General features: G+C 40.4%; 2 protein-coding genes across 5 annotated transcripts; both read left to right on the top strand.

Annotated features, from left to right (window-relative positions):
- Positions 120-7,450, top strand: LOC8065118 (putative cysteine-rich receptor-like protein kinase 20). 2 transcript variants are annotated; one of them, XM_021450265.1, is made up of 8 exons: positions 120-671; positions 943-1,025; positions 1,564-1,649; positions 2,100-2,281; positions 2,413-2,614; positions 6,352-6,589; positions 6,681-6,834; positions 6,973-7,450. In XM_021450265.1, the coding sequence occupies exons 1-8, from the start codon at positions 177-179 to the stop codon at positions 7,318-7,320; spliced, it is 1,788 nt and encodes a 595-aa protein (XP_021305940.1). In that variant the 5' UTR covers positions 120-176; the 3' UTR covers positions 7,321-7,450. The 2 variants fall into 2 exon arrangements, with proteins under 2 accessions (XP_021305940.1, XP_021305939.1); XM_021450264.1 differs by having other exon boundaries at positions 138-671; positions 940-1,025.
- On the top strand, positions 8,073-12,824 carry LOC110431392 (putative cysteine-rich receptor-like protein kinase 20). 3 transcript variants are annotated; one of them, XM_021450487.1, is made up of 8 exons: positions 8,084-8,631; positions 8,978-9,033; positions 9,733-9,818; positions 10,670-10,851; positions 10,981-11,182; positions 11,663-11,900; positions 11,983-12,136; positions 12,298-12,824. In XM_021450487.1, the coding sequence occupies exons 1-8, from the start codon at positions 8,191-8,193 to the stop codon at positions 12,649-12,651; spliced, it is 1,713 nt and encodes a 570-aa protein (XP_021306162.1). In that variant the 5' UTR covers positions 8,084-8,190; the 3' UTR covers positions 12,652-12,824. The 3 variants fall into 3 exon arrangements, with proteins under 3 accessions (XP_021306164.1, XP_021306162.1, XP_021306163.1); XM_021450488.1 differs by having other exon boundaries at positions 8,981-9,033; XM_021450489.1 differs by lacking the exons at positions 11,983-12,136; positions 12,298-12,824 and having other exon boundaries at positions 8,073-8,631; positions 10,981-11,213; positions 11,663-11,834.

A 24,298-nucleotide genomic window follows, 5' to 3' on the forward strand; every position in this document is an offset into this window, starting at 1 on the left:
AACTCTCGTGAGGCCTGTTGAGGTTGGGCTAGTGCCAACAATGCTGAGCAGGCCGGCCCATTTTGACCATGTGCGAACAGATTTTCTTTCTCCAAAAGTTCCACACAAGTGCCACGCTTTTAGTCAAAGTCACCATTCACCAGTCACCCGACCTGTCCGGCCGGCTGGCCCGTATAATGGCGCACGCAGCGACAGTGGTCCAGAGCAGGAGAGGCGCACAGGAAGCAGCCATGGCGAGCCCGTTGGTCAGCTCGAGCGGCCTGTGGACCGTGCTTGGGCAAGCCTCGAACGTGGCGCAGCTGGTCGGCGTCGACGCGCTCGGGCTGGTGTCCATGGTCGTGCAGGCCGCGCTGGCGGCGCGCCGCCACCGCGACGCGTGCCGGCGCCTGGCGCAGCACGTGGAGGTCGTCGGCGGCCTGCTGCGTGAGCTGGAGGTCGCCGAGCTGATGCGGCGGGAGACCACGCGGCGGCCGCTGCAGCAGCTCCATGACGCCCTCCGGCGGTGCTACGCCCTCGTCACGGCGTGCCAGGACTGCGGGTACCTCCGCAGCCTGTTCGTCGGCGCCCGGATGGCCGAAGAGCTCCGCGCCGTGGAGCAGGAGATCGACATGTTCATCCGCCTCGTCCCGCTCATCGCGCTTGTCGACACTGCACATGAACGCCAGGTCAAGGTACGTCCGTGTTTTAGCTTGTTGATTAGTTTTGGTAGTTCGTGAAACATGTGTGAACATGTGATTTGTACGGTTATAAAAATTAACAACTTATTATAGGGCCATTCATTTTGTCTATATCCGATTGAAGTGGCATCGACAAACTAATTCTGTGTATATGATGTTCTTTTATATGTGTGTATAGTTAATTTTTACAAAATAAACAGGTTAATCCAATAGATAGATGACATCAGTAATACTTGTTGACTTTAAAGTCTTTGTCCACCAGCAGGCTGCTGAAGGAGTGCCAGTTGTAATCATGAATGGGTCAAGCCATCATCACATTTCAGTCAAAGAAAGCCATCATCACATCAGGTTTTATTTTGCTTATTAAATGTAGTTGACTCAAAGTCAACAAATTGATTCCTGGCATATCAAGTTTCAAATCTATGTCATGCCTTTGAAGAAATTGGCAACATGAAAATGAAACCATGTGGATGGAAAAATAGATAATTATCGATCATAGTTGGTCGAGATTAATTTTGATTGATTTTAGATCATAGAGTTCATGCTAGAATTCTGTTTTGGGGCTTATGTAGTAGATCAATCAACTTGAATCAACTATGACTTTTTTAGATAGACCCAACTATGAATTTTCTGTACTCGTTAAACTGTGACTTTGTTTTACTTTAATTTTTTCTTGTTTCAAAAATAAAACTAATGCCTTGTTCATATGGCCACCTACTCCCCTTGTTAATTGGTGCCAATCTCTAGACATATGTAATCATGCCATCAGTTTTTTCTGTTTTACACATCATTTTTTTTTGTTTTTTACAATCATATGTTTTGAAATTTGCATTTTTTTTTAAAAAAAAGATGTTCAAATCATTGATGGTTTTGGCATAATGATTAGATTTCGAAGAAGTGTTGAGGACTTCACCAGAATACAAGTTCAAGGAGCTCCTAACATTTGTAACGTTGCAAAACAACCGTTTGCAGGTAGGTACCTCTATGATAGTATGATTTCCTTATGCTCTTAGTCGTGGACAAAAAACATATCAAGAAACTGAAATTTTCATTTCAATGTTATCGCTTCAAGAATCTCTAATGCTTGAACTGTTTTTGATACTCCATGTTTTTTAACTTGCTGCAACGGAGAGAATAAAAGTGCTTGTGTTAGGAGCTCCTTGAACTTGTGTACCACACAGAATCTCATGCATCATATAGAAAGAAAATAAGCATGAGTCATGGAAGAGCAGTCAGCTAGCTAGTAGTACTAACATATATTTAATATACATATGCAAACTCTAACCTGAAGTCCTACACTTATCTTCGAATATGATGATGTATCAAAGAAGCTTGATTGTTCTCACTGTACTTCTTTATTAGCTTAGCCAGATGAATGCTGCAGTTCCACCAGTGACAAGGATATACTATCCATAATTTCAGGAGCAATGGACTTGCAAGGACAGAAGATTCTGGACACTGAAGAACTGTTGGAGCTTTGTACCCGTACTGAAGAGAGTTGCTCAGGATTCAGAAAGTTTGAATTCTCTCAGATTGTCGATGCTACCGACTCATTCTCAGAGGATAGAAACGTTGGGTGGGGTGGTTTTGCTAAAGTTTACAAGGTAATTATACCCCAAATAGAATGAACTAACAAAATGAATGTTTGTGAGCATTATCTTCCAAATAAGTAATGCTCAATAGTCTATTTTGACATAATATAGTTCAAGCTTTATTATTAGTATAAACACTGCAGGGTGAGTTGCCTGATGGACTCATGATTGCCATCAAAAGGTTGAATGAACATGCGGCAGTATTTGATTTCAGCAGTGAATTTCTACTTGTGAGGCTTGAGCATACCAATCTAGTTAGGCTATTGGGGTGGTGCATCCATGAGAAAGAAAGAATTCTGGTGTATGAGCTCATGCACAAAGGTGGTCTGCACCAATTCATCTTTGGTATGTTTTCCTATTTTTTTTTTCTCGAACAACGCAGGAGAGCTGCCTGTCATTTCATTAAGAAGACGGAAAAACCGGTAGGCACTGGTCCAAGTACAAAAAAAAAACTCCACTCACACACACACACACACACACACACACTTCTAACAGGAGACAAGGCAACAACTAAAACCCCTGGTCAACCTAGACACCACCTAAGAGGCTAGGGACAGCGACCGAGCAAGAAGCTCTTGGAGCTTAGAAGCTCCAGCCAGCCCCCAAAAACTGCAGCCATCAGCTATCACCCGGAGCAGGTCCGGAATGCTAGGCCTAGCATGCTCGAAAATACAAGAGTTTCTGTGTTTCCAAGTTTCCCAAGCTACTAGGATAACTAAAGAATTGACCCCCTTTTGCAATTCCTTTGGAACGAGCCGAAGACTTTTCCTCCACCAGCTAGAGAATTTGGTGTCCGAAGTTGAGGGCACAAGAGCAGGTAAGTGAAGAGCTTGAAGAATTGAAAACCATATCTGCCTGGTGAAAACACACCCCACAAGGATGTGCTCTATGGTTTCTTCCTCTTGATCACAGAAAGGACAAACCTCGGAATGGGGCAAGCCTCTTTTAGCAAGTCGGTCTGCCGTCCAACATCGATTGTTGATAGCTAACCAAATAAAGAACTTGCACCGTAGTGGAGCCCAACTCTTCCAAATCTTTTTCCATGGTGCAAATTTGATGGTCCCAACAAAGAAAGCCGCATAAGCCGATTTGCTGGAGTAAGCACCTGACTGAGTTAATTTCCATCTAAACTGATCAGGTACATCCTGCTGCAAGGTCAAGCCCTCTACTAGATCCCAAATATGGAAATATTCTTCAAAGACTTGGATAGTGCGTGCCCCCTTGATATCAGCCACCCACCTCTGATTAGTTAGAGCCTCAGCAACTGTCCTTCTGTTGAGAGATCTCTTGGGAATAGCTTTGACCAAATTTGGGGCAAGATCGCTAATGGTACTTCCATTCAGCCACCTGTCCTTCCAGAATAAAATTGATTCTCCATTACCTACAATACAGTCAACTGCTAGGTGAAACATTGCTTCTGCACACTGAGGAATTTGAACATGAAAACCAGCCCAAGGTCTTGAGGGATCTGTTTTTTGGGCCCAGAGCCACCGGATCCTTAGGGCCCAGCCAAGCTTTTCTAAATTATGGATACCCAATCCACCGTACTCAAGCGGGCGCTGAACCCTTTCCCATGAAACTAAACAGTTGCCTCCATTTGCCTGTTCCTGCCCTTTCCATAAAAAACCTCTCCTCCTTTTATCCACTGCCTTGATTACCCATTTAGGGAGATCAAAGGCAATCATTAGATAAATGGGGGTGGCTGTCATGACCACCCGCACCATAATCAAGCGACCAGCCCTATTCATTAGCTGTGCCTTCCATCCTGGGAGAAGATCAGCCACTTTATCAACTAGAGGCAGCAGCACCTCTTTGGAGGGTTTGTGTATAGAAAGGGGAAGCCCAAGATATGTGCAGGGGAAATCCCTGACTGAGCAATTCAGAATTTCTGCTGTAAGCTGCAGATCCTCTGTAGAGCAGTGGATTGGAGAGATTGAGCTCTTGATTAAATTAGTATGCAGACCCGAAGCATGACCAAACAGATCTAGGATAGTCCTGATAACCTGTAGGTCCAACCTACATGGTCGCAAGAAAACCACAGCATCATCTGCATAGAAGGAGATTCGATGTCTAGCATGTTGCACCGCAAGAGGCTGGAGCAATTGCTCTCTAGTTGCATATTCCACCAAATAGTTCAGAACATTCATGACCAGTATAAAGAGCATGGGGGAGAGGGGGTCACCCTGACGGAGGCCGCGCCGATGAAAAATAGACGCACCCAGCTCACCATTAACCAAGACTTGAGTCGAAGAGGTTGATAAAATCAGACAAAGAAGGTCACACCACCTCTGACCAAAACCCACATGTTGCAGAACTTCAAGAAGAAAAGACCATGAGACCGAGTCAAAGGCTTTGGAGATATCTAATTTGAGCAAAATATGTGCCTCCTTTTTTCTATGCAAAGTTTTCACCATTTGTTGGACAAAGAGGAAATTATCTTGGATGTTCCTTCCTTTAACAAAAGCACTCTGATTTGCAGCGACCAAGGAAGGTAGAAGAGGGGCTAGTCGGTTGGCGAGAACCTTGGTTACTAATTTAGCCACACTATGAATCAAACTTATAGGTCGAAAATCTTTAACTTGAAAGGCCTCTACTTTCTTGGGGAGCAGAGAAATGAAGGCTGTGTTCAGCAATCTAACTTTGAACACATATCCCTGATGAATAGCTGATAAGGCCGACATGAGATCCCCTTTTAAGATGTTCCAACATGACTTATAAAAACGGCCAGTAAAACCATCTGGCCCAGGGGCTTTGTCCAAGGGCAAATCCTTGACTGTTTTCCACACTTCTTCCTCTGAAAAAGGAGCATCCAAAGAGGAAAGATCATGTTGCTGTACCCCAATCTCTGAAAGATCAATAGTGTAGTCTCGACCTTCGGCTGTTCCCAACACATTCTCGAAGAAATTGAGAACCGCCCCATGCTTGGCTTCCTGCGTGACAGCAACCTGATCTCCCACTTCAAGTTTGGCAATGAAATTTTTTTTCTTCCTGTATCTGGCCTGTTGGTGGAAAAAAGCCGTATTTGCATCCCCTTCACGCAGATAAAGAATTCTTGAACGTAATCTCGCAATGGTTCGCTCCAGAGAGGCCAAACCAAGACAATGAAGCTTAAGTTTCTTCCTTAACCATTCCTCACTGTCAGAAAGTTCCCGAGAGTCCCTTGCAATTTCCAGTCGATGCAGGATTTCTTTGGCCATTTCCAATTGTAGCTTAATATTTCCAACCTTTCTCTGGGCCCATTTCTGTAGGTCCCTGCTGAGGCGCTGCAATTTCAGGAACAAGCGTTCAACTGCACAGTTGGACTGTACAGGAGCATCCCAATTCGACTGGACAGCCTCAAAGAACCCCGGAACCTTTGTCCAAAAACTCTCAAAATGGAAACGTCTCTTACCACTGTTTGAGCTTTCAGCCCCAGGATGAGTAGGCAGTGGTCAGAGACAGTTGACGCTGCACTCTGTAATACTGAATCGGGAAAGATATTTTCCCAACCGATACAACAGAAAGCCCTATCCAATCTGACAAGGGTGGGACATCTTCTCTCATTTGACCAAGTATATTTGCGACCCAAAAGAGGAATTTCCTTAATCTCAGTATCATCCAAGAAACGCCGAAATCGACCCATCATTGCCCTGTCAAGATTGGCATTATTCTTATCAGCTGCCTGATAAATAAGATTGAAATCGCCAGCAACCAGCCACGGCCCATTACACAGGCTATGGACGTTCCGAAGCTCTTGCAGAAACATCATTTTTTCTTCATCTTCCTGCGGTCCATAAACACCAGTGAACCACCAGTTCCGGCCCTCCTGTTCTGAAAAATGAACAGAGATTGAATATGTGTCGACTCGGGACGCAACTGCTTGACAAAAAGTATGTTTTCCTATAACCAGAGCTAGAGAAAAAAGTGTGATTCTTCAAATCATACTTCACTCGATTCCTTTCCTTATCTCTAAAACCATTCTGATCAAATGAAAGACTTGAACAACTCCAATTCTGATCTGAATTTTTTGTCGTTTGATTCAGAATATCTTAAAATGTAAACAAAAGGATTCTAGACATGCTTGTTGCCTTAACATTTTGCAGACAAAGTAAAGGGGCCATTGCTAGACTGGTCTAAGCGACTTGATATAATTAAAGGGTTAGCAGAGGGACTTGTTTACTTGCACAAGCACTCCATGTTCTGCATTGTCCATAGGGACCTGAAACCAGAAAATGTCCTCTTGGATCATGGCATGAACCCAAAGATTTCGGATTTCGGATCAGCTGTAACTCTGAGTTCAGATGCATCAGAAGGGCATACAAGTAGGGTTGTGGGAACTTGGTAAGCAATTCACAACATTGATTGTAACAGGACTATATGCAAAACAGTTGTGTTCTTGTGCACTGATCCACTCTCCTGATTGTTTATTCAGTGGTTACAAAGCTCCAGAGTATGCATCTCGAGGCATTTATTCAGTCAAGACTGATGTTTTTAGCTTTGGGGTGTTGGCTTTAGCAGTCATCAGTGGACGAAAGAATATCATACTGGAGCATCAAGGAGACACTGTTGGTAACCTCGTAAGAGATGTGAGTGATTCCGCTTCTCAAAATGCTGAATATTTGCTTAGTTTCATCCTCTCCATATTTATTTCAAAACCTGGCATACATATGTGAATCTGGATTTACACCATAAAATCTCTGTTGACAGCTAAACCTTTATTTCAGGCATGGCAGTTGTGGCATGATGGAAGACTACATGAGCTTGTAGATCCAATATTAGGTGATGGATTTGAACTTGCTGAGGTAAAACAGTACGCTCAGGTTGCACTACTCTGCACTCAGGAAGATCCAGCAGATCGCCCCACCATGTCAGACGTTACTGTGCTCCTAAACTTTGAAAGCATAAGCCTATTGCCAGATCCCAAGCAGCCGTCTGAGTTGATTAATGGTGGTGCTACTGGCGACAAATTATCGACATATGTTAACCAGTCAAGTAGAACCATAAATATAACCATCACAAGCTCAGCTCCAGTATCAACTAGGGTCTGCATCATTGTGGAGCCAGAGACTTGAAATGTGCAAAATGATGTAAAACAGAGAATCCAGAACGTTTTCTCTTTGTGTGAATGATTTGTTTCGAATGAAATCTTTATGTAAATAATGTTATTTATTACTTTGGGAATATTACAGTTATTTTGTTTTACTTCTCCTCGATCTAGGCTCTGCTAGAGCTCGTTTTGGTGTTTGCCTTGTCTTTTTTGCTTTTTTTAGAAGGGTTCAAATCGGCAAGCTCATGATTCTTTTTCGCCAAGGCGCCTGAGCGTGTATTTCAATATTTCATTAAGAAGAGAGTACGACCACAAGATTCAAAACGAGCTCAGCCTCTCGTTAACAGGGAAAAATCTGATCTCAAAACACGCCAGAAATTTCACACTTAAGGCTTTGTTTGGATGTAGTCGGATTCGCATCAATCCACATGTGTTGGGGTGGATTGGAGTGAAACTTGAATTAAATTCCACTCCAATCCACTGAAACACACATGTGAGTGAATTGAGGTGAATCTGACAACATCCAAACAAGGCCTAAGGTGTTTGGCTAGGGGTGTTTGGTTGGGGTGTTAAAGTTATCGTAGCATTTTTAATTTATTTGATAATTTTTGTCTAATTATAGACTAATTAGACTTTTCTCGTAAATTACTCTCTAGCTGTGTTTTTTTTAAACCTTCTAGCTGAGTTTTTAGTTATGTAAATAGTTTGTATTTAATACTTCGTATATGTATCCAAATATTAGATGTGAAAGGAGTTAAGTTTAACTCCTGAAACCAGAGCCTTAGTCAAAGTCGATGTTCAGACTAATCAACTCACCTAGCCCATATGGGGTCGTCAATGGCGGCGACCAGGTCTGGAGCAGGAGAGGCGGTGGTGAGCACGGCAGGAAGCGGCCATGGCAGGCCTCTTGGACAACTCAAGCGGCGTGTGGACCGTGCTCGGGCAGGCCTCGAACGTGGCGCAGCTGGTCGGCGTCGACGCGCTCGGGCTGGTGTCCATGGTCGTGCAGGCCGCGCTGGCGGCGCGCCGCCACCGCGACGCCTGCCGTCGCCTGGCGCAGCACGTGGAGGTCGTCGGCGGCCTGCTGCGGGAGCTGGAGCTCGCCGAGCTGATGCGGCGGGAGGCTACGCGGCGGCCGCTCGAGCAGCTCCAGGGCTCACTGCGGCGGTGCTACGCGCTCGTCACGGCGTGCCAGGACTGCGGGTACCTCCGCAGCCTGTTCCTCGGCGCCCGGATGGCCGACGAGCTCCACGCTGCGGAGAAGGAGATCGACATGTTCATCCGCTTAGTCCCACTCATCGCCCTCGTCGACAGTACGCATGATCGCGATGCCAAGGTATGCGTGTTTTACCTTGCTGATTAGTAGGTAAGTACAGTATTAGTAATACTTATGAGGTGGCTTCTTGATTTGGTGCTTCAGTTCATATCTGTCTGTAATCCCATCCAAAATTCTCCTTTCATTTGACCCTAGGAAGTAGGAATTATGCTTGTGAATTGGAGTCCAATCGTCGTTATATATGCAAATGGAACAGTTTTATATTGACTGTTCCATTTTCTTCAGAATTATTTTTTAGACAATCCTAAAATATATGGCTTACTGTTCAATCATTCAATTATACATCGGTAACATCTGTAAATTTTTAACTGTTCTGTCGTTAAGTTTTCTTTCTATCGTTGTCCAGCAGACTGCCGAGGGAGTACCAGGTCTAATCACGAATGGTTCAAACCATCATGTCAGGTTAGATTAGACCTTGTTTAGTTCCGAAAAATTTCAAATTTTTCCGTCACATCGAATTTTTGGACGCATGCATGAAACATTAAATACAGATAAAAAATAACTAATTACATAATTTGTCTATAATTTGCAAGACAAATCTTTTGAGCCTAGTTAGTCCATGGTCGGACAATAATTACCAAATGCAAATGAAAGTGGTACAGTAGTCAAACCCAAAAAATTGGATTACTCAACAAGTGATTGCTCAGATGTCAAATAGCAAACTTTATCATGATTCATGACCTACAAAATCCAAAATCATATCATTATCAATTTTTATTAAGAAATCGGCATCCTAAGTGAAATTCAATACATGAGAAATTAGAAAATTACTGATCATATTTGGCTAATTAATGACTAATAACTGATTTTAGATCATACGTTCTGAAAAAAAAATCTGGAGCATAGAGTCCTGAAAAAGCATTTCTGTTATTGTATATCAGATAAGTCAGTTTCATTTGGAATATGAATTAATTTGTCTGATAAGGATTTTGCTTCCACGAATTTCTAGTATATTTGTTCATAGAGCAACAAGTTTTTTTTTACTTAAAAATCCGAGTGAACCTAATTGTGTAACCAAGCAATCTATTCTTCTGTTGAACACATTTTTCATCTTTTTTTATTGATGGTTTTGGCAAAACAATAATCTTTATTTACCATTAGGTTTCCAAGAAGTGTTTTGGACCTCACCAAAATACACATTCAAGGAGCTACTCAAGTTTGCAGTTTTGCAGAACAACCATTAGCAGGTAGACAGTCGCCACTGTAAGTTTCCTAGTTCTTGGGGACATAGAATCAACCAAAATAATAATAATAATAATAAATCAAAACTCAAATACTAAAATCTCATGGTAATGTTTTTGCTCCAAGAATCACTATTTATTTTGACATGCATAATTTATAGTACTTTACTACTGCAAAGCATAGTCCAGTTGGTCTAGTCATTCCAGCGACACCCCAAGATCCTGAATTCAAACCCTGGCTAAGGCAAATTTCAGCTAGGGTAAAAAAAACCCTCTCTGCAGTAGTCAGGGTTCGGGGAGTTTTCTTGATCAGGGACTGGGATTCTTCTCCTGTCAAGTCTGGTCCGACCTATGGACCGTGTGTGTGCGCCTTGAATGCCGCATGGCCTAGGTCCGACAGGCGCCTAATACTGTGGGGACGGTCTGTATCCCACCGACCGAGTTTTTTTCATAATACTCTACACTCACACTTTTAAACATACTGGAATAGGAACAATGAAAAGGGTGACATGTCACTAATTTAATATCTTTTATACCACTGTTGTATGCCACACAGAATTTCATATTGTATATATAAAAAATGAAATTAACATGAGTCATGGGGAGAGTATTAAGCTGCTAGTGTTACTAATATATCTGTAAGAGGCAAATTACATACTCTTCCATAAAGTTCTACACTAAATAGTTCCTTTTCAAAGTAAAATGATATTTCGGTATCCACACTACAAAAGTCTTCCAATGATTCAGTGATCTACCAAAGAAACTTGAACATTTTCATGGTATTTTTGTTTTTGATTAGCCATATCAGCAAGTGTTGCAATTCTACACTTAACATGGATAGCTTATCCATGATCCAGGAGCACTGGACTTTAGAGAACAAAAAAGTCTGGACATTGAAGAACTGTTGGAGCTTTGCATCCGTACTCAAGAGAGTTGCTCAGGATTCAGAAGGTTTGAATTCTTCCAGATTATTGATGCTACAGACAATTTCTCAGAAAGTAGAAAAATCGGGTGGGGTGGTTTTGGTACAGTTTACAAGGTAAGTATAACCCAAAACAGAAATAACTAATGGAGTGATTGCTTATCCTTTGTCTTTCAAATGTGACGGTATTTTTGTATTCTTGAAATGTTGTTTAAAAATTAAAATAGACCTAATTAATCATTGCAGGGTCAGTTGCCTGATGGATCCATGATTGCCATCAAAAGGATGGATGAAAATGCTACAGTGTTTGATTTCAGCAGTGAATTTCTGCTTGCGAGGCTTCAGCATACCAATCTAATTAGACTTTTGGGGTGGTGTATCCATGGGAAAGAAAGGATTCTAGTGTATGAGTTCATGCACAAGGGTAGCCTGCACCATTTCATCTTTGGTACACTTCCCTATGACATGTTATTTTCACAGTATGTTTCGATATAGTTCCTCCATTTGTTTTTTCTAACATGAGTAACTGGTGGGAGCTCTGCCTTTGATTAAGAAGGAAAACAAAGTTTAAACATATTTATAATTTATATAGACCCATGGGTACAAACTCCGCAGGAGCACCATATAGTTCACCTGGCAAGATTTTTCCACAACACAAAATTGCACACAAAGCAAGATTTACAGGTTGAGGTCTATGCTACTCAATGTCTTCCTCAACTCTGGATGCCACTTGCTGCACTGTTTGGAATTTAATTTCAAATATATGCCTATTGCACTCTTTCCAAAGATTCCACCCTTGTTCCACTTTATTCTTGGTTTGTTATCATAGTTGATCTGAAGCTATTCTCATTTTGATTTGTAGTGGTGCAAACTATAATTTCATTTTAATTTAAACTGAATCACAATTGTTCTTTTGCACATCTTTCAGACAAAAGAATGGGGTCGTTGCTAGACTGGTCTAAGAGAATCAATATAATCAAAGGGTTAGCTGAAGGACTTGTTTACCTTCACAAACAGTCCAAGTTATGGATTGTCCATAGGGATTTGAAACCCAAGAACATCCTATTAGATCATGACATGAACCCAAAGATTGCTGATTTTGGATCAGCTAGAACTCTGAGTTCAGATTTCGCTGAAGAGTGTACAAGCAGGGTTGTGGGGACTAGGTAAAATACACATAATTTCAATTCTAGGCTTGTGCAACAAGTGTTCCATTGTGTTAATGTCTCTCTTTTGGTGTTTATGAAGTGGCTACAAAGCTCCTGAGTACACGTCTCGAGGTGTATATTCACTAAAGACAGATGTGTTTAGCTTTGGGGTGATGGTTTTAGTGACCATCAGTGGGCGAAAGAATACCATACTGGAGAACCAAGGAGATTCTGTTGGCACCCTTGTACGAGATGTGAGTAAACATGTCATTTTAAAAGGGCTTATTCAAAATGTTGAATATTTGCAGTTGTTTTGTCCTCTGTATATTTGTATCAAAACTTTCTCCACCGTTTATGAATCTGTATTTACACTACAATATTGTTGGCGCTAAACGAATTGAAGAAAATATTTCAGGCATGGCAACTATGGAATGATGGAAGGCTACAGGAGCTTGTGGATCCAATGTTGGGTGATGAATTTGAACTTGCTGAGGTGATGCAGTATGCTCAAGTAGCACTACTCTGCGCTCAGGAGGAATCAACAGATCGCCCAACCATGTCGGATGTTGTGTCACTCTTGAACTTTCAAAGCATAAGTTTATTACCAGATCCTAAGCAGCCATCAGAGTTGTGCAAGGGAGGTGCTACTGGTGACAAGTTATCGACATATGTTAGCCAGTCAAGCAGGACCATAGACATAACAATCACAAGCTCAGCTCCTATATCAACTAGAGTCCGCATCACTGTAGACCCAGAGACCTCAAAGTAGACACAAATTAATATGTAACAGAGCATGGAGAACTTAAAATGTGATAGGTTTGGGCCGGTTCATATAGAAATGTCAAATATTTGGAGCATACAGTGTGTGGCATTACATCATTTCTACCTTTTTTTGGATTTCACCTATAATATCCAATGGCTAATCAGTAACTATCCATGTCATCAGCAGGGAAAAAAGTATTTGTATCTTTATTGTTGATATGGTGATATCTTAGTCAACTAGATGATACCCCGCGCATTGCTGCATGAATTTTATAGACATTTTAGTAGGAGAATTCATGGAGTAAATAATATTGAACTTTGTGTAAGAAAATCATGTTATAGGTATGGTTGCGCCATCTTGCTAAACTTGTAGGACAACAACAAAAATGATTATTTAAAGAACTTTTGAGGATAAAAACTACCTAAAAAAGTATCGTACATGCACAAACCATGGTTGTACACAACTCTAACAGTTTGCTAAAACTCACTTGACATATCTATAGTTTTGTCAATTCTCAAAACCAAATGTCAAGTGAAAAAAGAGGCATTCTCCAACAGTTTGCTATTTGGGCTTGGCAAAAGAACTTGGCATCTTAGGATTTTTGTCAAAATCACAAAACTGAGCCTCCAACAAGTTGGCAAAACTACTTGGCAAATTTGGATACATGTGATGCTAAGCGATGGAGGACTTGGCATATTTGCCAAGTGAAGGGAGAATTTTGCCACGCTCACAAAATTGCCAAGTAGTTTTGCCAACTTGTTGGAGGCTATTTTTTATGGTTTTGGCAAAAATCTTAGGATGCCAAGTACTTTTAGCAAACTGTTGGAGTTATTGCCAACTTGTTGGAGGCTATTTTTTATGGTTTTGGCAAAAATCTTAGGATGCCAAGTACTTTTAGCAAACTGTTGGAGTTAGTACTCCCTCCATTCCAAATTATAAATCATTCTAAGAATCTTAGAGAGTCAAATTATTTTCATGTTTGACCAAAATTATAGAAAAAAATACTAAGATTTGTAACATAAAATGAGTATACTATGAAAATATAATGAAGGAAAATCTAATGGTACTTAGTTGACATCATAATTGTTATTATCTTATTACATAAATTTAGTCAAACTTGAGATGATTTGACTCTTCAAGATTCTTGAAATGGCTTATAATTTGGGATGGAGGAAGTAGGTTATACATCAAAAGATGTTAAAAACAAAGTTGTTTTGTATGACACTATAAATTATGAAATGAAAAATTAGAAATAAGGAAATCAAGGGGACACCAATTCTCCTAGTGAGGTGGACTTCTCCTAGTGTTTTAGCATTTAAAATTTAGTATAAACTTTCCCTACTAAATGTCTCCTAGTAGGATTTTCTAGTGTTGGTATTTTATAACTACTGAAAAACACTAGGAGAATTCCACTATTTTGGTAGTGACGTGTGAACTGTTCGCTTTCCCATATGCACTTATCAACTACTACCTCAAGGTATCTGGTGAACGGATCGAAGATCTTTAGAGTTGTTGTGCAATCAAATAAAACTGCTGAGAGATTCGTTCGATAAATAAAGTTGTCTAGTTCTACACAACTAAAGATGAATCTTCAACAGAAGCGAAAGGAGTAGTAGGGTACAGAACCTTCGCTGCCACACCCACACAGCACTTCCAAATAGAAAGGCGCTGGCGCACTGCTGATTTATTGGAGAAGTACAACATGAACCGATGAGGCACTAATTCTTGCTACAGATTATTGAACTGCATGTCAGAAGCCATGGCTGCCCAAATGAACACAAATTCAGATACATATGAGCCTTCAGGCACCGGATCTTAGCAGGGACTCTATGGCCCTACGAACTAATCTCTCACATGTGTTGTAGCTACGCTCTGGCCTTCGGCTCATGCACCAGCATAACGACACACCGGTTCCTAGACACCATGGCACTGCGCCGCACCTGCATCACACCACCTCCAGGCCACCATGCACCTCCATGTGTCCCATCTGCATGAATGTCCCAGCCACTTGTCGCTTTCGATCTACCGCTCTTTTTATAGAGCCAAAGCCAAGAGCTTTCGATGAAGCAAAATAATGGGAACTGCAATGACACAATGACTGTTCACTTTACAGCTTTGGAAACTGAAAGTTAGTGCCGCGGCTGCCGCCGCCTGAGTTGTGAATACGGGTGGGAAGAGATGGTTCAGCTGCTGCATAAGGACTTGTTGTGGGATTCTAAGACGATGTGGCTTTATGAAATCGCTGCAAAATATGTTAATATGGTTCTCCTATTTAGGCAGTATATGTGTTAGAGCTTGTTGGCACACAAACACTGTCTCAGCCATCAAATCCATAATAGATTTCACCAACGAGCTGGACACTAAACCTTAGCATGCAACCAAATAAAAGAGTAACATCCACATGCATCCCACCTTTTAGCAATTACTCCCTCCATCCTAAAATTAGAACATGTTGGTACAAAAATTTGATTCTTGCACAACACACTCGATGGCTCTTAGAGGGTATGTAGAAGCTAGAGTTCTGGACCTCTTGAGCCTCAACACACGAGCTTAGCTTGGTGATCTAAATCCACCACGTGCCAGTCAATTTGACCTAAAATTGACAAGAAAGAAAACAAATATCAAATTATGGAACCTGATGGTTGTTACCAGACAGTTCCAGAATATATGGCTCAAAGAAGCCATTGACCAAAGGAAATTGACTAAAAAGTCATCTCCTAATGATAATATAATGAATTATGACATTTGTTATTTGATTATCGAGTTACTTTTAAATACTATTAATCAATTGAATTATGAACAAAAGTAAATGGATCGACTGTTTAGTCGATACGTTATGCATGCACAAGATATAGTTTATGCATGTTTATCCTTTTATTCATTAAATAAACAATAACTCATTAAAACTGGTCTAAAGGTCTACGGTCTTAACAAGTTACTTTCATAAATATATTAAATTTATATTCATCTGGTCTAGAGGTCAGAGGGCTTCAATAAATTCAACATAAATTACTAGTCTATTTAATGTCGTAATCAAATTTACACACGTGCGCTATTCGTTGAAGCTTAACACGGTCCACGAAGCACAAACAAGATATATTTACTTTTGTCATAAGTAAATTTGGTTTTTATAACCAAATTAATCATGATTAAATAAATATCTAGAATGCACAACATGTAACAATCAAGATCAACATATTAGTTATTTTAAGTTTACTTGATGATAGTTGTTTATTAGGGTTTGCTACAAGAGTTTATATTTAAAGCTCAAACTAATCTGTTGAATTTTGATTGGGCATAATATTGTTATAACGAATAAAGCATTAAACTTTAGACAATATTGATAACTTATTGAATCTATTAAATTACCAAATTAATAGAGCCAATAACTAACTTAAATCTATCTTTGTAAGAGATTAGAATAATACAACCTTACAAATAAGATCTAAGTCGATAACTAGTTCAAATCAAGCTTAACACGAGTTCGAATAATGCAGTCGTGATAAACTAAACGTGAACCATGACAATAATTACAAGCAAACCGAAGGTCGAAACCAACCGATGTAGCTCGATTTGTCGAAGGTCTTGTCGAGATCTACTCTTACTCCTACTCCTAAGGTTGGTGTCGAAGCCGAAAAAGTTTTGTATTTGATTGTGTATATCTTTTACAATGATCAGGTTTCTCATATTTATAGCCCAAAAACCTAGCCATATGTCCTAACATTACACGACTACTTCAAAAAGATCCGGATTACAATTCCTTCTCGGAATGAAACCCGACATGCATTCTCACATCTTGCCTCAATTTGACATGTCCTGATCGATTATCTCTATCCAATCTCTTATTTAGTCGATCCACTATTCAACCGCTCCTCTCTTCCACGAAGTGGGTCCATAGGCATGCAAAGCCTTGCCTCGTCAAAATTTGGGATTAACAGGACATTCTATTCTAGCATTCAAAATTTGTCCTCAAATATAAGGTATTCTAGAAGTGAGAAATAAGTTTTGCATTTAAAACTTTCCATTTATCAACCAATCACCACTAATCTTGTTGATGATAGCGTCTTATTTAGAAACAAAGTGAGGGCATATGCGTCTTTTGTGTTCTATCTTAATTTATCCTAAAAATTATAGAATACACTATATTATAGGACTGAGGGAGTACATAATTACTCTTGCTCATCAGGAAACAAAAAGGCAAAGGGCAAATGTGTCTAAAAGAAAGAAGAGTCCACAAACTCTCTCAAAAATTTGGTCCCGCCATTTTTCAGGGAAAAAAAGGAAAGATGATTTGTTTACTTTGTGTCTGTAACAAAAAAAAAAGTAATTTTTGTTGTATGTGAATGTAATTTAAAAAGTTATGTCAAACAGAAGAACTATCTATGGTCTATAAATCTAACATGTGAACCGTTAAATTTAATAGGAAAATAAATTTTGTAAGCTATGCTTTATAGGAAAGAGTAACTTTGTAAAGTTTTTAGGATATAACTTTAATGTTTTGAAAAGTAAATTTATCATGGAACTAGTGAATGTGTATATGACTGAGATGCAAGTGAACATAACACACTAGATCAGATCAGAGCTCAGAAGTACCACAAACGAATCAAAACCTCAAAACTAGCATGCATACAGTATAGCAAGCGAATCAAAATCAGCCCTCGCAGGCCGCAATCCGCAACAATACTAAATAGAAAACACATCATACCTTCCTGACAAGCTGCGCATCATTAGCACACTTGGGGAAGCATGCCTCTGTGATGCGACGAGGCCTGTAGAACTGCATGCACGCTGGAATGTTCCGCGGGAGCATGTACAAGTAGACGTCCTTCTAGGTAAGATCACCACACTTCAGACACTGCAACTGCACGTACAAGTGAGAAGACATCAAATCCGATAAAGAGCAACCAACAGTGCGAACAGAGAGCAAGCGCGGAACCGGACATGTATTCGATCTAGATGACATACGAGTACCTTCAGAAAATGCTGGATGTAGTCATCGGAGAACCCACCACGAGCAGTCATCTGTGGTGATGTAGAACCGGTACCGGTGGATGGGCATCTCACGCTTCTGCCTCGCTGTAGCACGCTTCGGCACCATGGGTGGGTCTAGGGCTGGGGCACCGGCACGATGAGATGCGAGGAGGGTGAGGGTGGTGGGTGAGGGTGGTGATGGGACCAGAACACGGGGGCTTAGGTTAATCATAAAATCCCCCTATTTTTCGTAATTCCAAGGTAGTTCGCGGGTGTGACAAACCCGTTGATTTCTTTATTGTTTAATCCTATTTATAGGATTGATAGGTTTTATGGTGCTTGTAGAGAAGAAATTTCATATATTTTTTATAAGACATCCGTCGAAGTTAGACAATATAAAACATAGTTTACCTAAATTAGAAGTGGAAGACCCATAGTTATCCTTTTTATACTCCTGTTTATCCTAACCTTGTTACTACTCTTAGTTATCATAAACCTATACCCATTTACCATTCCTTCTGTTGAGTTAAATCATAGTTAGTCTCACATGTTTCCCTGTGGATATGATAATTAAAACCTCCGGGTGAAAGCTACAACGATATCCGTACGCTTATGGATCTTTCTCTATGATTATTTTATGTGCGTTAAAAATACCAACAATGCTTTCTCTCTCTATAATTGAAAGAACAGAGAGATAGCTAATCTCCTAGTAAAACTCTAAAGAGAGTTTATGTTGGAATTGGCAATTTCGAATAGGGTGGAGAGGAGAGGAGAGGAGAGAGAGCTAGGATTTGGCACAAGTGAGAATGGGAGGAAGTGAGAGAACCCCCTTTGCTCTCATGCCCTTGGTTACTATATATATATAGGCAATAGCAAACTATGAGTGGCCCCTTGCCGGAGTTAGGTTTTACATGACACTATTCTAGGCATAAGGGGAGGCTTGACCAATATACCTTATGGGCTTCCCCAACAGTAGCTCCTTGGCTACTAGGTTATGGTCGGTATTACATGACCTAGTAGGTTATGGTCGACACAAATAAAACTTGAACACTAGTCGTGAGGATTTGCCCTTTGCAATCTACATGTGTGTGCCTCACTAAAAACTCCATATCTCAAAAACTCTATGGAAAAAATGACATGGAGAAAAGAGCACTCGCATGAATTTGGTCCATACATGTCCTAATTCCTAAAGCTTCTAACTCTAAGTACCTTGATGTGGATTTTTCTAAAATCTTCATCTTCATGCTTTGGCTCGTTTGGCCATTTCTATGACTTGGCATGTTGGTTTCACTCGGCACGTAGATCTTTGCTTCTAAAACCTTCTCGCTGGAAGCTTCTCTTGATGACATGTTCTTTCTCCATGGACCTTCGCGCCACGAGCTTCACTTGATGACATGTTCTTTCTCTAGGGACCTTCATGCCAAGAGCTTCAGTGAATGGTGTGTCCTTTCTCTAGGGACCTTCTCGCTAGGAGCTTCACCCGTAGACACATCTTCTTTTTAGGAATGTATGTGGTTGTCATAGTTGATGTAGTCAAAGTAGTCATACCCCAAGGTTGTCGTGAAGCCTCCAAATCTTCTCTCACATGCACGAGGTAGAGGACTTCATCCTTTGGTGTGTCTAGTCCTCCAGTATGCTCCCCTAGCCCTTTTGGCTGGTACTCATTACTAAAACTTCAATTGTTTGGTAGTCGATGTAGTCATAGTAGAAGTAGATGTCTGAGTTGAAGGTTGTTGATGAGCCCCTCAAGCTCCATGACGAAGGAAAGTCACTGTAGGTGTTGATGTCAAAGGTGTCTACAAAGGCTCTCAAGTCATTATAGTGCCCAAAGATGATGTCAAAGCCCCTACTACCAAGGTGTTGGTGGAAACAAGTCCTGTAGTTTGCCAAAGATGATGGTAAAGCCTCCTGGCTAAGTGTTTGGTGGAGAAAATGTTGGTGTAGATGCCGAAGATGTCAAAGCCCCTCTTACCAAAGTGTTGGCAAAGACGATGCTGAGGTAGACGCCAAAGATTATGGTGAATTTTTGCTAAACTCCTAAGGCTAAACGATTGAGTGTTCTACAAAAGTGAGCTTTTTTCACATTCTTTTTTCTAAACTCCTAAGGCTAAACTTAAGTGTTCTACAAAAGTGAGCTTTTTTCACATTCTTAGCCATCATTTTTGATCTGTCGGTCTCGAAGTAATGTGTTCTCTCATACCTTTTTTAGAGTAAAGTCCATCGGCGGTCCTTAAACTTGTTCGGATGTGTCATCCTGGTCCTTAAATTCGCAAAACGACTGTTTAGGTACCTAAACTTGTTCTGTTGTGTCATTCTGGTCCCTAAACTTAAAAATCTCCTATATAGGTCCTCAAACTTGTTCAATTGTGTCATCCTGGTCCTTAAACTTATTTTTAAGGTTCATCTGGGTCAGGACGAATCTAAAAACTCTGTATTGAAAAATAACTCATAACTTTTTCATATGAACTCAAATGAAGATAAACTTTATATCAAAATTGTAGGTAGCAACACGATTTATAACTTTGCAGTTGAAAAGTTTTTAAATTAAAATAGTTTAGGGTCCTAAAATATTTTTATAAGTTTATAGATTTTAAAATTTAAAAATTAAAATTAAATTTTATAACACTAAACGACTTCAAATAAAAAACTTTTCAACTACAAAGCTAAGGACTATAACTTGGTATAAAGTTTGTCTTCATTCGAGTTCATATAAAAAGTTATGAATTATTTTTTGATATAGAGTTTTTAGATCGCTTTGTTTTGACCCAGATGAGATTCAAAACCAAGTTTAGGGCCCGGAATGATACAGCTGAACAAATTTGAGGATATAAACGGGTGATTTCTAAGTTTAGAGACCGGAATGACACGACTGAACAAGTTTTCGGACCGAGATGACACAGACGAACAAGTTTGAGGACCTAAACGATTGATTTGTGAGTTTAAGGATCGGGATGACACGACGGTACAAATTTAGAGACCGATAGTGGACTTTACTTTTTTTTTATAAGAAACTGGAGGGGTTTGAGCCGCAATTTATATTAACATAAAAAAACTGAGTTGGTACAACAAAAACAGAGCCAAACTGCTGCTTTCTTACTATCGAGCCGACAAGTGGCGTTTTGTATTAGATTAATGTTTTTCTCCTTCGATCATGCAATACGGCAAAACTCTTGCCATCTTTTTTTTTAAAAAAAATTCTAGATATCCAAGGTTATGTAATAACTCTAAGGCTAGTCTAAATAAGAGTTTCATGTGAGTTTCATTTGTATTAAATTAGTTGTCATATAGGCTTTTTTATGACATGACGGTGTATTTAAGAATAGAGAGAAAAAATAGGTTTCATCTAGATAAAACTCTCTTGGCACGATTACCAACTCTCTATGAGTCTTAGAATTAAGAGAGTGTTTGGGACTGCTCAACTCCACATTTTTCAGCTCCGCTCCACGTTTTTTAGCCAAACGGTTTCAACTCCACGCACTCAGTTCGAGGAAAAAAGATAGAGTTATGAGAGCACCTAAAAAGATACTCCATAAACTCTAGTTTTTTGTGGAGCTGCTCCATGGTGGAGTTTATGGAGCAGTCCCAAACACCCTCTAAATGCCTATGCAACTATGAAATGAAACTCTCCATTGAGAGTGTGTGTTTCATTCATGTTTTATTTCATTTCACATGACATAGCAATCTTGGAAACAACGCTATGAAACCCCCCACTGAGACTAGTTTAAGGCTAGTCTCAATGCATAGTTTCATGACACAGTTACCAAGACTATAAACTGGTAACCGAGCCACATGAGTTTCATGGGGATGAAACTCCTCTCTCATGTGATGAAACTTCTTCATTTAATGACCCTGCCAAGTTAGCAATTTTGCTTATGTGGTACCTTATTTAATGTGCATGGGATGAAAACGGATCGGATACGGACGGATATCACCGATATCATATTTGTTTTCATATTTCTGGTCGGATTCCGGAATACGGATAATGTCAATCATGTCGGATAAGATATGATTGGATGTCGACATCATAAATATATGATTTAAGTATTCGGATACCGATACGGTATCGGATGTTGAATATTCGGACTCGAATACGGATATATCTAAACCCCTCTAAACGAATTCGGTCTCGAATACGGTCGGAAAATATCCATACCGTTTTCATCCCTAGCCATGACACTCTCATAAAACATACATTAAGACTAGCCTAACGCACCAAGCTAGGTGTCTTCGGCATTATCATTCACCAAACTTCATATCTAGAGATTTATCTAGAACCGGTTACTCCCTTGGTCCTATTGAAAAAGCCATTTGAGCACTGGATACACAGATCAAGAGGAAGAAGAAAGACTTGAATACATTACGCTAAAATAAGTGATGTTTTGACTTTCAAATATCTTGTTTAACTGTTCGTATTATTTAATTTTTTTATATAAACTAGAATCATATTCATGCGTTGCATGGGAACAAAATAATATGATGATAATTTATGACATGAAAACGCCGTAAATGACATGGGGATCAGTATCACCAGTTGCCATGGCGGATCTAGGGTATTGCCAGTATTTCTGGGAATACCCAACTATTTTGATACATTTTTATTGAGATATGTGTATATACTTATATATAAATGTATAATGTTATAATCTATAGTATTTTTTTCACATTTGAACTCAAAACAGGTAAAAAACTAGCCATTTAATTAGAAGTCTAGATTCTAGAAAGTAAATATTGGTTTAAAGTTACTAATTTACAGTGTTATTTGCTATATTTTAAATCTATGGATTCGATTTTTTTATGACATGAAAGTGGAAATACTCCAGTTTTAAATTCTACCTTGGCTATGCATGCATGACGTGTTGGATCGTGGCCACGGTGAGGATATGGGCCTGTTGATCTTGGCTGTTGATTTAAAGATGAACGGCTCGTGTGCATTGTTTTCTAAGGCCAGTCTCAGTGGGGTTTCACCAGTATGTCATGCACATTTATTAGAGTGCCATGTCAGCAAAACTGTACTTTTTGCATGAAACAAAGAGGAGAGAGAAGGAAGTAGTTTCACCATGGTGAAACTCCGCGGGCGTTGTTTCCCACGCGGTGAAACGGGATGAAATCCCCACCGAGGACTAAATCGTTTCACCATCTTGCATGTGATCATTTTGCAGTAATTAAATGCTTTGTCCAGCCTAGGAAACGTCAAGGTGAAACTCATGCATTGTAGAGGTTGTTTCATTGTTCGTTTCATTGATGCTCTATCAACAGATTTATTTTAGAAATAGTGCATTGAAACGGGCCACTGAAATTGGCCTAAGTATCTCTAGTGTATTTTAAAAAAAATTCAAGGAAGGAGAAGGATTTATATAACATTATACTGACATCACGCTGCAGGAGCAGAGTAGAGAGAGTCCTTTCCATCGGCTGCTCGGGAGCACCGGCCCAGGAGCTTCCTATCTGCTCGGGGACAACGGTCTAGCCCACGTTTGAGACTAGAGAGCCTGCCTGAGCATGGTGTGCAGGCCATTCCATCTGTCCATGGGCGCTCGCCATGTGCGCAGGCTGTTCTATCTGTTTCAGGCGGGGATGTTTTTGGAGCTTCCGGTATGATTCTTGAAGGTATTTACTGGTGTTGAAATAGTTAAGATTATTGCATACAGAAAAAAAATTTAGCGTTGGCTTATAATCTAATGCTTCAATCCATCCGCTTAGCTTCAGACAACGCTAATGTCATAAGAATTCTTGAAGAAATGAGCAATGGGCTCGGAGGTGAAAGCTAGGGCTCGTGATTTTAATTTTGTTGATTTTGTTTGTGAGAATAGAAGCTCAAATGTTGATGCTCACAATCTAGCTTGGAGCTTAATCTCCTTTGTACCAGGCAGACATGTCTGGCTCCGTCTGATGGCATTTATAGTTCGTAATGAGCAACTCAATGAGGCCTTGTTTAGTTTATTCCAAAACCCCAAAACTTTTTAAGATTTCTCGTCACATTAAATCTTGTAGTAAACGTATGAAACATTAAATATAGATAAAAAATAACTAATTACACAGTTTACCTGTAATTTGCGAGATGAAACTTTTGAGCCTAGTTAGTCCATGGTTGGATAATAATTACTCCCTCTATATCTAAAAAACCTGACGTTTTGGACACGATTGCGGTAGCCCAAAAGTGATTAATTAGAGGGTATTTTTCCTTATTTGCTTCTATTAAATATGGTTGTTGGTGCACTATAAGCAAGAAAGGTATGAAATTGAGGTGGCTAGTGCATTGAGGCGTTGGCCATGAGGTGGTGGGTTTGATTCATAGCCGGCCCTATTTTTTGTTACACGTGTTTTTTTGGCTAGGCGAGGTGAGCGTTTGCTGCAGATAGGACGACGAGACGTGTCACGCGTGTTTTTAATGGCTGCCATGGCTCAGCGCCTGCTGCAGAGAGGACGATGGGACACGGTGCACTCAGCGGCTCCATTTTCACGTGTGTTTTTTTGGCTGGGCGAGGTGGGCTCAGCGCTGCGGTAGAGAGGACGATGGAACACGGTGCGCGCAGTCAGGGGCGGATCTACAGGGGGGCTGCCGGGGCTATAGCCCCCCCTACCCTGTCCGAGCCAGTGGAGCCCCCCCTTAGCCCCCCATACAAGTTTGAGCCATTTTCTATAGGGAAGGAGGGGCTGGATGTATTCTCGACGGCGAGGACAG

The sequence above is a fragment of the Sorghum bicolor genome, chromosome 10 (genome assembly GCF_000003195.3).
Source record: "Sorghum bicolor cultivar BTx623 chromosome 10, Sorghum_bicolor_NCBIv3, whole genome shotgun sequence".
Lineage (NCBI taxonomy): Eukaryota > Viridiplantae > Streptophyta > Magnoliopsida > Poales > Poaceae > Sorghum > Sorghum bicolor.